General features: G+C 53.0%; 1 protein-coding gene across 1 annotated transcript in view; it reads right to left on the bottom strand.

The window, feature by feature from the left end:
* PIGL (phosphatidylinositol glycan anchor biosynthesis class L) overlaps positions 1-13,116 on the bottom strand; it is a 55,830-nt gene continuing 42,714 nt past the window's right edge. The window contains exons 3-7 of the mRNA XM_032616195.1: positions 10,414-10,504; positions 7,085-7,152; positions 5,396-5,427; positions 3,810-3,943; positions 1-1,412 (exon numbers count right to left, since the gene is read on the bottom strand). Of these exons, the coding sequence (XP_032472086.1) occupies positions 1,314-1,412; positions 3,810-3,943; positions 5,396-5,427; positions 7,085-7,152; positions 10,414-10,504 (424 nt within the window). The 3' untranslated portion in view covers positions 1-1,313. The remainder of the gene's footprint in view (positions 1,413-3,809; positions 3,944-5,395; positions 5,428-7,084; positions 7,153-10,413; positions 10,505-13,116) is intronic.

Raw genomic sequence — 13,116 nt, 5'->3', positions numbered from 1 at the left:
GGTTGTCACTCATCTTGCAGCGATGCAACCCTGCGTTTTATGGGATTGAAGTGTTTGGACCCTATCTGTGACATTACGGTAGGGTCTGGCGGTGGTCCAACGTGTACTCGGAAGTCATCCATTTCCTTTCGATTTTCAGTTTTGTTGTCCTGGACTGTGCGTACCATCTCCTATAGTTTTCTCAGTCTCTTGCATTTTTGTGGCTGTCCTATCCATTCTGTTGCCAGTAACGGCACGTTTGTCTTCTCTCTTTCTGAATTGGAGCTTCCCCTCTTTGGGCCACTTCCTGGACCACCAGCTGGACTCGGAACAGCTTCCAAGCCTGACCCCTTGCTGCCCTTTTATTTGTAGCACCATTTTAGGACATAGGTTCCTGAGTGTTAAGCTCCAGATCTCTCTTCCTATTTCCTGCTTCTCCCAAAAGACTGATAGTGAGATATTTGATTGTACGCCATTAAACGGACATGTCTTCCCTAGATTCAAATCTGATATATAGGCCACAAAGATAAATCCAAGGAATTATGGTTGAACTAATTCAGTATAGACCATTCTTCTTTTTTAAAATTAATTTATTTAATTAATTAATTTGTCTGCACTGGGTCTTTGTTGCTGCACTGGGCTTTTCTCTAGTTGAGGCGAGCGGGGGCTACTTTTTGCTGCGGTGCGCGGGCTTCTCATTGCGGTGGCTTCTCTTGTTGCGGAGCACGGGCTCTAGACGCATGGGCTCCAGAGCGCAGGCTCAGTAGTTGTGGCGCACGGACTTAGTTGCTCCGCGGCACGTGGGATCTTCCCGGACCAGGGCTCGAACCCGCGTCCCCTGCATTGGCAGGCGGATTCCTAACCACTGCGCCACCAAGGAAGCCCTAGACCATTCTTTTGTGTGTGTTTATGTCTGATGAGCCTGCTTTGGAAACAACGTAAAAATACATTGCATTTAAGAAGGGATTTCAGAGCACTTTATATTCATTTACGACAATTGCGTGTCTGTGTTAGGGGGTTGACATACACTGTGCATTATGTAAACTGTCTTGCACAAGAGCTTGAGAAGCCAGCAGGGTGGCTGTTGTCCTCGGGTGGTGTGTGTTCCGGCGGTTGTGGATTTGCTCCCCAGAGGAAGAAGCTCAATTCTGGACAGCCCGGTGGCCTGCAGGGCCTCCCTTTCCTTAGAGGCTGGGCAGCTTGGAGGAGACGGGCCCGGGACGCAGTCTTATGCTGGGATCTCCTTGTCTCAGGGAGATGAGCCGCTCCAGACACACCCTGGGCTCCCTGGCCATTTTTCTCTCTGTTCCTTGGGTCTGAGAGCCCTTCCCGGCTCAGAGGAAGTGCAGAGAGTTGATTCTCATGTACCGGGAGAAGAGCACATAGAGGTGGCGGAACCAGAGCAGCTGGCTGCGGTGGCAGGACATGGCCCTCTGGAAGAATCAGAGGACCGGTCGTGAGTGCTGGCGCCAGTGGTTTGTTGTTTTCACTCTGCTTCCTCTCCTTCAGGCCTCCTCCCACCCACATACTGCAAGCTATGGCCTGATCTGGCTTCTGCTGTGCCCTTCGAACCCCTCTGGACTGGCCTCCCCCGCCCGTCTCCTGATACCCGGTGTGATGACAGCAGAGGGTGTTGATGCAGCCGAGCACTACCTCAGTGTAACAGCCCTGTGGGTAAAGGACTATTATTATTGCTTTTTTTAACCGATGAGGAAACTGGTTCATCAGTCTCAAATAGCAAGTAGGGAGTAAAGCTGAGATTAAACCCAGAGCCCTCTGGTTGACTGTGGAGCCTACATTCTTAATCCCTGGCTCCACTACCCTGCATATATAACTCGTATAGGGCTGTTTTGTGCCCAGACTCCTATTAGCCAAGCTGGGTAATTACAGTCACTCTTAGAAGAAGAAGGAAAGGAATAGTACCCATATGTACTGGCTCTCCTTGCCATACAGTGGGGGAAACGTTATCCTGTTAATCAGATCTAGTGTAGCTCAGTCTTTAAACAGAATAGATCATAACAACTGATTTAACTAGATGCAACCTATATAAATGGTTCCTGTTTTTCTCTAAGTACCATAATTAATGCTTATAATCTAAGCTAATATCATTGCAAACCTTTACGTAAAAAACTCATTTTATATTCACTATTGGAACATCCGTGGCTTTAGGGATGTAAACACCCCTGTGATGACTGCAAGTTTTAAGTTGATAAAGAGAATTATCACCATATTCAGGCAAAATATTACATAGCATGGTTTCAACAGGAAGTACAACTAAAATTTTTAAATAAAGATGACTTTCAGAAACAAAATGGATGTGTGAACTCACAGAAAAATGTTTCAGTTTTGAAGACCATAGTAAGAATGAAAGGTTCATTTTAGAAAAACGTTGAGGGAAGATAGGAACTCTGTGGTCCAAACACACTTGTCTACTTGTGAGAGATTCCGAGTCTCAGGGGCTTCCCACATCCTGCTGCCCAGGTGGCCAGTTTTGTAGATTCCCTCGTCTTTCAGTGGCTGCAGCACCCACTCAATAAGATGGGCGCTTACAGTAATTATATATTTATGGCCAGTTTGGTTTTTTACAAGCTTTTCTTCCTATTACTTTTCGTTCAGAATTTTCAAAGGAATACTGTAAAATATCTGAATTGTTTCTATTTCCTCCCTACTTTTGGAACATTTTCACTACGTGTGTTTCAAAACTATGATTTTTCTGATTATATAGTACCATATCATTCACCTGCTAAATAATTTTAGCTCCTTTTTTTGGCCTCATAAATTATACTAGTGAACATTCTTGTACATCAGTCTCTGGACACAACTTTATTTCTTTAGGATAAAATTCTGGAAATAAAAATTAGTGGGTCAGAGAAAGTATAGATTTATTGATATATTGCTCTGCAACCCGCTTGTGTCTACTTAACGTATCAAGAACTTCAAAAGGTAAGTACAACTTCTGAGAAGACTTCTGATATTTACTACTGTTGCTTCCCAGAAAATGATAGCCGTTTACACACCTGTGTCATTCAGTGGCTCAACATGGGCTCTAGCCTTTGAACCTTTCCACTTGGATAGCAGAAATGGAAAGGGTCAAGGCTAGAACTCCTCAGCAGCCTTCTCAGACCACCTGCCCCACCGACCACCAAGAGTTTTCACCAGGAGGGCCTCGCTGGGCCTGACTCCTCAGCCGGCAACCCGTGGTCAGCCCCAGTGGCTCTTCACAGAGGCTCCTGGCAGGTCTGAGTTCCTCTTGGCTCAAGCTGGGAGCACTGGTCCACGTGTAGCAGGGAAAAACCGGTAAATCGAGATGTCCAACCATAAGGGGTGTGTGACCTATTTTATGGTGCGCCCATGCCATGGAACACAGGCAGACATTACAAGGTGAACACCTAATAACCCTGGAGAAAATGGTTGTGATGTTGCTAAAGTAGGTTTCAAATAAGCAGGCTCTGTGGCCCCCGCTCTAAATGCCTGTGCGTGAATACTCTTTTTTTTTTTTTTTTTTTGTGAATACTCTTTATGGAGGGCGTATATACTGTCAAGAGTGGCTACCCCTGAGGGGTGGGCTTGCAGGCACTGGGTTTCTCTTTTCTGTATTTCCAGATTTTCTACACTGAGCCTGTATTGTTAATTGCCTTTTTTCCAGCACATGTTATTTCTATAATCAGAATAAAATATGCAAGTCCCTGGTCTGCGGCTCCCAGGGTCTGGCTGCGGGCCAGCTCTGGGGACAGAAATGCTGTGGAAGACCTCGGTGAGGGGCTTTGAAGAGCCAGGGACGGGGCGCAGACCTGGGGGGGGGAGCACAGGGGTGGCGGGGCAGTCCTCACCTGGGCCTGGGCCGCCTCTCGGCGGCTGAGCACGAAGAGGGCATCGCGGGCACACAGCAGGGAGCAGGGCAGGTCCAGCAGTGACAGGTACTTGCGCAGCAGGTTCACAGACTGAAGCGTGAGCACCAAGCACCCTGGGGGGCGGGCAGAGCGGAGACTTGTTGCTTCAGGCAGATCTTCCTGGGTGCCCACCCCTTGCTCTGGGCTCAGGGCAGGGCAGTGTCAGCAGAGCTGCTCTTTGCCCATCATTCTCACAGATAAGAAGGGTGAAAGGGCCCCAGAACACCTGACGGCCGCCCTCTACCTGCTCTGTGCCCCCAGCAGGGAAGGGTCGGCTGCTAGAGGCTGGGATCGAGGCCCAGGGAGAGGGGATGCAGATAGGACTTCTGTCCTGGGAGGCCAGAGACCTGGTTCCTGCTCGTCACTAAAGAACTGACGGGCTTGGGGAAGTCCTTTCACCTCTCTGAGCCTCAGTTTCCCCATCTGTATGATGGTGTTGGTCATGAGTGTGGGACTGGCCTGTTTCCCAGGGTTGATACAAGGATCAAACACACTAGGGTCATGTTCTGAAGCCCCCGTGGCACCGCCAGCCAGAAAGGCGATCATTCCATCCCCAGGGCTTTCCTGTGAGGGTGCACATCATGACAGAAACCAGCTCAGGGAGGTTAGGGGGTGTCGCACAGAAACTGGCCAAGCGGGTCAGACGCCTTCCTGTGAGTTGGGAAGAGTTTCAGACCCGTCCAGCACCCATGCGTCACCCACAGCCTGGCCAGTTAACTGGGGGATGGGTGTGAGTTTCGGTGGACATCCTGAAAGGATACCAGAGGCGGAACAGACCTGGCCAGGGAGAAACCAGGCAGGTGAGGGGCAAGGCCTGCGGAGGAGGTTAACTTCCTGTGTCAACCCGACTGGGTCCTGGGTGCTCAGATACTTGGCTAAACGTTGTTTCTGGGTGTGTCTGTGTTTCATGTTTGAATTGGATGACTTGGTAAAGCAGAAGGCTTCCCCAGCATGGGTGGGCCTCACCCAATCCATTGAGGGCCCGGACAGAACAGAAGGCGGAGGAAGGGAGAATCCATTCCTGTCTGTCTGACTGCAGAGCAGGACATCGGTCTTCTGCCCCGAGACTGAGATTTACACTATTGGCTCCCCTGTTCTCAGGCCTCTGGACTCAGGCTGAGTGACGCCCCAGCTCTCCTGGGCCCCCGGCTTGCCGACGGCGGATCCCGAGATTTCTCGGCCTCCGTAATTGTGTGAGCCAATTCCTTGTTTTATATATATATATATAAGTGCATATACCACCATAGCTATCTATCTGTGTGTCCTGTTTGGTTCTGTTTCTCTGGAGAACCCCGACTACACGCTCCTCCCTCACATCCGGAGGATACTTCCCAGTGGATACAACCTGATTTCGAGACCTGGGGACCCGCCGTGACAGGCACGCTGAGCTGAGTCAGGAGAGTGTGGGCCTGCGTCCCCCCACCCCCGCCCTGCCCCGCCTGGCTGAGGGCAGCTCTCTGTATATTTACCAGTTTCACCTTAGAGGGATGGTAACGGTGACCTTTTACAGGAGGGACAGGCCTTACCTTTAGGTAACTTCCCTTGTGCGTGCAGGGTCCTGGAGGAGGGAAAGGACAGGTGACAGTGAGCATCCCTCTGCAGCTAACAGGCAGGGCCACGCCTGCCCCACCCTGGGGTCCCTCCACTGTTGGTTTCTAGGCAGTTTCTTGAGCGCAAGTCACCATATAGATTCCCTGGATTCCACACCTTTGGCTACAGCTGAAGGGACCAGGGTGGGTCCCTTACCCAAGGTCAGCCGATCTGGAGGTGGCCAGTGGCTCATGAAGTGCCCTGGTCCAAGCTTTGCCCAACAGATATGAAGGTAAGGACAGTGGACTCTGTGAAGTTTTTCTCTTTTGAAATTGAGATGTGAGAGTGGTGGAGAATATTTAAAATGTTAATTGGTATTTCCTCTCTGATGCCCCTTTCTCCTATTTGACACCCTGCCCCACCCCTTCTGACCGTAGAGGCCCTTCTGTGCTCACTGCCTTAAGAGGAGGGATGAGGTGGGTCCACCAGCAATGAACTTGTTGTTTTGAAAGCTGAGGGATGGAGGCATGGGGCAGAGTCCCCTCCCCCCACCAACACACAGACACACGCACTCATCCACCAACACACAGACACACGCACTCATCCACCAACACACAGACACACGTACTCACCCACCAACACACAGACACACGCACTCACCCACCAACACACAGACACACGCACTCATCTGGAAGGGATTCCCCAGAGCAGGAGTTAAAGATGAGAAGCTGGGAGGGAACAGATGAACTTACAGGCCTCACACACACACACACACACACACACACACACACACACACACCCCCGCAGAGCCTGAGGGAACGGATGAACTTACAGGCCTGACACACACACACACACACACACACAGAGCCTGAGGAATAGAAAACCCTGAGGTCAGAGGCCACTTGTCCTGCTCTCTGGGTACAGCCCTGGGGATGATCTCCAGGGAAAGAGCTGGGAGGCAGCATCTGAGTGGAGGAGGGAGGGGCCCTGGAGACGCGCCTGGAAACGGCACTTCAAGCCCTGAAAAGCGTTGGGCGCATTCAGAAGAGGGTCATAAAATCAGTCCTTCATGTCAGGCTGCCCCCTCCTAACCCCAGGCCCGTCCAGCAAGCTGCTTACGGGCCCAGGGGGAGCACGGCTCCAGAGGTCAGGACACACGCTCTAGGTCTCCATGACCCCGAGGAAATCCCTCAAGATGTGTGAGGATCGGGTTTTTTACTGGTGAAATGCAGGTGCGTGTCAGTCACATGGAGAGGCTGCAAAGAACAAGTAAGGTTTCCTATGACGTGCACATCCTCCTTCTCCAAAGAAAGGTCTGAAATTGTGCACAGAATACACCGCAGGAGAGAGCAAACAAGCTGCAGTTAGAGGAGGGAACAGAGGGTGCAGCCAGGAGGGCCGCCGATCCCCGGAACTCAATCCTTAGTCCTGTGCGTGCGCTACAAGGAACTGAAATTTGGCCCTAAAGCTTTCTGTGGCCAGAGCAGAGGGATAAGTCAAATCCGTTCCCCCGCTTGCCGTGTCTGGGGGTGGGGAAACTCAGCTGTTCGGGAGACGAGACCATGATACCAGGACCCGAGGGCGACTGCCCCTGGGAGCAGGTGGTGAGAGAGCATGGCTCTCTGATGGCCCGAGGGGGGACAGCGACGGGGAAACCAGCCGCCCGGAGACTCAGAGCGCCCTACCTGGCAGCCGCATACAGAGCCACGTGGTTGCTGTGGCCGCTCACACCTCCGGCGTCAAAGGTCACCACCTGCAGAGACACACAAGCTTTCATCAGTGCCGAACCTGTCCCTCCCGCCTCGTCCCCGCAGCCCGGGAAGGACAGGAGGCCCCAGAACCTTGTGCCTGTTCACGTTCTGAGTGTATCTGAACTGACGTGGGAGCGGGTCGGGGGTGTGACCATTGCTTGGCCGACTGTGTGGAGACCGTGGCTGTGGGTTTGACTGTTCGCTCTTTTTTTTTTTTTTCGGTACGCAGGCCTCTCACCGTTGTGGCCTCTCCTGTTGCAGAGCACAGGCTCCGGACGCGCAGGCTCAGCGGCCATGGCTCACGGGCCCAGCCGCTCTGCGGCATGTGGGATCTTTCCGGACCGGGGCACGAACCCGAGTCCCCTGCATCGGCAGGTGGACTCTCAACCACTGCGCCACCAGGGAAGCCCTCTTTTTCTTTTTTTTAATAAATTTATTTTTGGCCGTGTTGGGTCTTCGTTGTTGCGCGTGGGCTTTCTCTAGTTGAGGTGAGTGGGGGCTACTCTTCGTTGCGGTGCGCGGGCTTCTCACTGAGGTGGCTTCTCTTATTGCAGAGCACGGGCTCTCGGCGCACAGGCTTCAGTAGTTGTGGCTCACGGGCTCTAGAGCGCAGGCTCAGTAGTTGTAGTGCACGGGCCTAGTTGCTCCACGGCATGTGGGATCTTCCCGGACCAGGGCTCGAGCCCATGTCCCCTGCATTGGCAGGTGGATTCTTAACCACTGCGCCACCAGGGAAGTCCCGAAAATTTTTTTAAAAGGCATATAAGCTAATCGCATTATGGTGGATACGTGTCATGCATTTGTCAAAACCCACAGGACATGCAGCACCAGAACTGAACCCTAATGTGAACCAGGACTTGGGGTGATGATGCTGTGTCAGTGCTGGTTCACTGACTGTAACACATTGTGGGCTCAGGGGGGATGTATGTCCTTTCTGCTCAATTCTGCTGCGAACCTAAAACTGCTCTAAAAAACATACTGTATTAAAAAAAGGTCACCCCAGAACTCAGGTACCCTGTTCTGAGCCCACCCTTCCCCGCAGCCCAGTGTGGGCCCTGTGTCCACTCCCACCTCTGACGCTAGCTGCCCCCGCCCCTCAGGCATGTCGTAGCATGTCACCCTGGGAGTGATGTCAACTTTCAGTGTCTTGGTCTCCTCATCTGTGAGTTGGGAAGAGTGAGGCCTGCCCGCCTTTCCTCTCTGGGTCGAGGTGAAGGTCAAGTGAAGCCACGTGGGAGTGTAGGACCTGGACAGCAGTCAAGGCCGAGTGTCCGCTGCCCTCGGGTGGAGGTGATGCCGGGGCCGGGCTGTCACTGGTGAGCTGGGGCGCATTCCCTGGTCTGGGAACTTGGGGCCACTGCATGTTGGCTCCATCACTTCTGAAATTCCTCAGGGCCTTGTTTCTTCTTCATCCTATACCTTCTGATAAGCCCCCTCTCTTCCTGCTTTGAGGATGGCTGAGCTGATCTGCCTCTAGCCCTGGACTCGTGCAGGTTAGGACCTGACAGCAATGGCATCTGTGGTTCTTTGCAGAACTCCATCCACCTTCCCCGCTAAACTGCAGAAATCTCTGGGCAAATGAAGTCTTACCCAGACCCCAGTAAACAAGAGGGAACAGTGGGGCTGCTCTCGCTTCTTGAAGATAGTGGCTCACAAGACATGGTCTGTACTTTAGAGGATAAACAGCAACTCATGTCACAGGTGCAGGACACACGACAAATGCTGTCCCAAAGAGGGCTGAAGAAGTCAGGGAAAGCTTCTTGGAGAAGGCGGTCTTAAGCCGGGCCTGGAACACAAATCACTTTTCTGGGACACAAACTTGGGAGGCTCTTCTGAGAGCAGGAAAGGCACGCAGAGCGTCTGTGCCCTGAAGCTCCTCCCTGGATGTTCAGGGCCATGGCTGCAACATGGTCTAAACAACAACCCGGCCCCTCAGTAAGGACCAGCCCTGTTCATCAGTGAAGAGCACCGAAGGAAGGTCCAGGTCGGAGACGGCCAGGTTCACAAAGATGGGAGTTTATCCTACAAACAGGAGTTACTGGGAAACCAGCCGTTCCCATGCACCGAAGCGGGGGAAGGGAGAGTTTGGGGACCGGCCCTGGGGAAGCCGGGGTGCCGAGGGCCACTGTGGCCCACCTCACAGGCCCCGCCCTGTACCCCAGGCCAGCCCGGAGGACCAGCTCTGCCCCCCTGCCAGGCTTGGGGCCCTGAGAGATTCTGAGCATGGCCTGGGGGGTGGCAGGCAAGAGGACCCAGGCCAGGCAGCAGGCCCGGGCTGTGAACCCTCCAGCTGTGACCCTCAGACCCTGTGGGAAGTACAGCCGGGAGGGGTGGGGCTGCGGCTCTGGGTGACCATATTTCCAGCCAGAACAAAGAGGGAAGCCAGCGCAGAGCCCTGCACCTCCGCCTTGTGTGGGTCAGAGCCAGCCAGTTAGGTGCCCCTTTGGCCCATGTGGACGAAGTTCCTGCTGCATTTCTGTCATTAGAGCTCAGAGACGGTCTAATATATTCACGAAAATCTGCTCTTAACAAAGGTCTAACAAATCCGTTCACCTGGAGAATTCATCACCAATAAAAGCTTAACAGCAGGGATCATCTTTTAACGAGGCTTAATCAAAACTTAAAGCAAGTAAGTGCTTGGGTCTCTGAATGGTAGGATTTAGGTATTAACTCCTGAAGGGTTAGCGTTCTTATTTTAGAGGTGGACACCTTCTTGGAGCCTTAAGATCGACCGCTGGCGGGGCCCGGGCCGGCGGGGCCAGAGAGTCGAGGTGGGTGTTCCTGGGCCGTCCGCCTCTGCAGGTGAATTGAATGCCCACTAGAGCTCCAATCGTGACCAGAGTGTTCTCCCTGCAGGGGCTGTGAATTTATCCTCGCAATTTCTGGAGTGAGGACTCCAGGCTTAAAATCCTAGCTTCACACTTGGCGACCCTGGGCAGCTGCTGGGCCTCTGGGGGCCTCAATTTCCTCAGTGTAAGGTGAGCATTATAACAACACCTACCTCCAAAGTTACAAGGATACCTTAAAACGCTTGGTAGAAAGCTCTGTGCCAGCGGGTCGTGGCGCAGGCTCGTGGGGTCCTGCGGTTTCAGGTGCCAGCACAGGGGTGGGAGTGGGTGGGTGAAGAGGGCGCACTTTGGAAAAATCTCTGCCTCTGTCTGAGCGCTGGGATTTCAGTTACTCAGGAAAGGTGTGTGTGTTCCTCGGTGGGTTTCAGGCAGACGCAGCTGGGCCTCTGCTTCGAGGGGAAGGCATCCCCTTACCAGGTTGATGTGGCTGGCCTCTACGTGCCGGAGGAGGACGTCGGCCACCCGTTCGGTGTCCCACCGCACGCCGGGGTCATCTGGGAAATCCCTGGAAGGAAGAAGCACAACCTGGAAACCATTTCTAACCCGGTACAGGCTTCCCCCGGGACTCCGGTAGGTGTGGGGGACAGGGGGGAGGCAGCGGCATCCGGAGGAAACAGGACACGCTCTGGGGGCTTTGGCTCGTGGCCGGGGGAGGGAGCAGACATCAGCGAGACGCGGCTCTGTCCATGAGCTGGGGACAGGTGTGGTACCCACGAGCTCGGACGCAGGGCAGAGGGACACGTGTCTTTGTAAGAGTCAGAGGAACGGCGCGTTGATAAAAGTGCGGGAGTTGCTTCATTTAACCTCAGACAGGTGTGAAGGAGGCTTGATGGATGAAGTTAAGTAGCCTGTTTGTTGCAAGGTCGTTAGGGATGGATTTGACCCAGGTTTTTTGACTGTAGATCGGAGGTTTCAGCGCTGGGGAGCACCGCAGCCCCATCCCCCCCGGGCACCCTCAGGGGCAGAGGCCTCTGCAGGTGACTCCAAGCCTTACTGCTCCCTCCCCCTGCCACCTGCTGATCTGAGGCCAAGGCCGTGGTCTGCCTTCAGTTTGAAGATATTATTCAGTATAAATAGATGGCCATCTCTGCCGGCTCAGGTCCTGGCAACACCCACCCGCTACTGGGAGGACACGGGCCTCTCCGCTCCCCACCTGGCAGGTGGCTGTCACCTCTCCGTGGACAAGGGCCGTTAAGGGACCCACTTAGGACTTTGGTCAAAGGAGAGTCGCTGAAGGTTTTTCAGTAGGAAAAGGACACGAACCTCAGCACTGGATATCGCAGCTACTTCCTGTGCCTCCTTGGCTACCTCTTCCACACCCTGGGGAGCCTCCCGCAGAGCTGGCTTCAGGCTTTTCGGAGCACTGTCCTGCCAGCCGTTCACGCGGGTCCCCTAATGCTCCTGCCGCGACAGGACAGGCAGCGAACAGGGAGAAGGGGAGAGGGAGGGACCAGGACAAAGTCCTGCCTTGTCCCCTGGGAGGGAGCTGAATATGGGATGGAGAACATGGCCTGCTGAGCTCAAGAGCAAGAGAGACGGGAAGGTACCCTGGAGTGAGACAGCTACACACTCGCCCCTGGCCGGGAGGCCCACGTAAAGGTATCAAGGCGTCCTTTTGGAAACTGGATTTACCAATAGTAGTCACGTGGATGGAAAAGCAGTGTGAGTGGAAGGGTAGGATGGCTGTTGGCTAAGCGTAGTTCTCGGGCCTGAGGTGCTGAAAGGGGAGCCCCCGAGTGGGGAGCTCGCTGCCTCAGAGCCAGGCCCACGGGAATAAGTATTGCTCCCTGAGGTTCTCTCAGGGCCTCTACCCTGAAAGAGGAAGTCAGCTATTTGGGGGACCCTGGACTGTCGACACCCCCACCCCCCCGTAACCTGATACATCTGACGTGGCAGCACCGCTCTTGGGATCTAGTCCAAACTCCTCTTGGTCAGGCATTCGAGATCTCCCCAGTCTGTCTCCTATTTGACCCTCTTCTCTGGATTTGGGCGAGAAAGTGAGATAACCTCTGTGAGAAACTTTACATTCTAAAACTGTAAAGCGATGTGTAAATGTCAGAAGAGGGTCATAAAGTGGTGGCTGTTATTGAGGCATTAGCCTAGCCTAGGCCCCTTCAGAAAGGCAGGCAGGAGGGAAGGGTCCCCCATCGCTTTTCCTTGCTCTGGAAGTCCCTTGCAGAGATCTCTGTGCTGACTGCCTGCATCAGTGGTCTCTGGGTTCACAGTGGGGTGTAGGCATTCCAGGAGATGTGTGAGATGATCCACGGAGGTTAAGCAAGACATCGCCAGGATTTCTAGTTACGTTTCTCTCTCTGTTTAAATGTCTATCTTGTAGCTATTTTATAAGGTAACATACGTTAACAGAGTTTGACACGTATACAATTTAAGGAAGCCCACAAACATTGGCAGCGCGTACTCAGATTTTGTTTCTTTTTGTCAGGTGGCTGTGCTCAGAGCTGTGTGGAATCACTTGTCTCATCTACTCACACCTCCATTTTACTTCATCTTTTCCTGGATATTTTAAAACAACTTTATTGAGGCATAATTTACATACTATAAAACCTACCCTTTTAAAATGTACAATTGAGTCATTTTTAGCATATGTACAGAATTTCTACATTTTATTTTACTAGCATTTTGCATATATTTAATTCTTGATTCTCTAACCTATTGTAAGTTCCCCGATGGCCAGGTGCTACGTTAGCCATCGAACAGTCAGGGCCAGCTAGGAAAACAGAAACCACCAGGGATTTCAGAGGAATTTAACACAGAGAATTGCTTACCCCACTGATGGGAGAGCTGAGAGGCCCAGCAGGGAACAAGGAGACGATCAGAGACTGGAGAAGCCACTGTCACCTCTAGGGTGGGACATCAGAGTCTAGAGACGGGGTGATGGTGGGAACTACAAGGGCAGTGGCTGGAGTCATGGAGAACATTTAGCTGCTGACGGAGGTGCTGCCCGAGGTGGAGGGAGCAGGAAAGGCCCTGGTTTTCCCCTCCTCTGCCTTCAGTCTCCCATCACAGCCACCTATTGTCAAACCTATTGAGAAGCCAGGTGACTGGCAAGGGAGCCTGGAAAGTGTGGTGTCCCTGGTCCTGAGCAAAAGCATAAGGTGT

This window comes from Phocoena sinus, chromosome 20 (assembly GCF_008692025.1).
Source record: "Phocoena sinus isolate mPhoSin1 chromosome 20, mPhoSin1.pri, whole genome shotgun sequence".
Classification (NCBI taxonomy): domain Eukaryota; kingdom Metazoa; phylum Chordata; class Mammalia; order Artiodactyla; family Phocoenidae; genus Phocoena; species Phocoena sinus.
The sequence above is the reverse complement of the archived record's forward strand: the minus strand, read 5'-3'. Positions and strand labels throughout refer to the sequence as shown.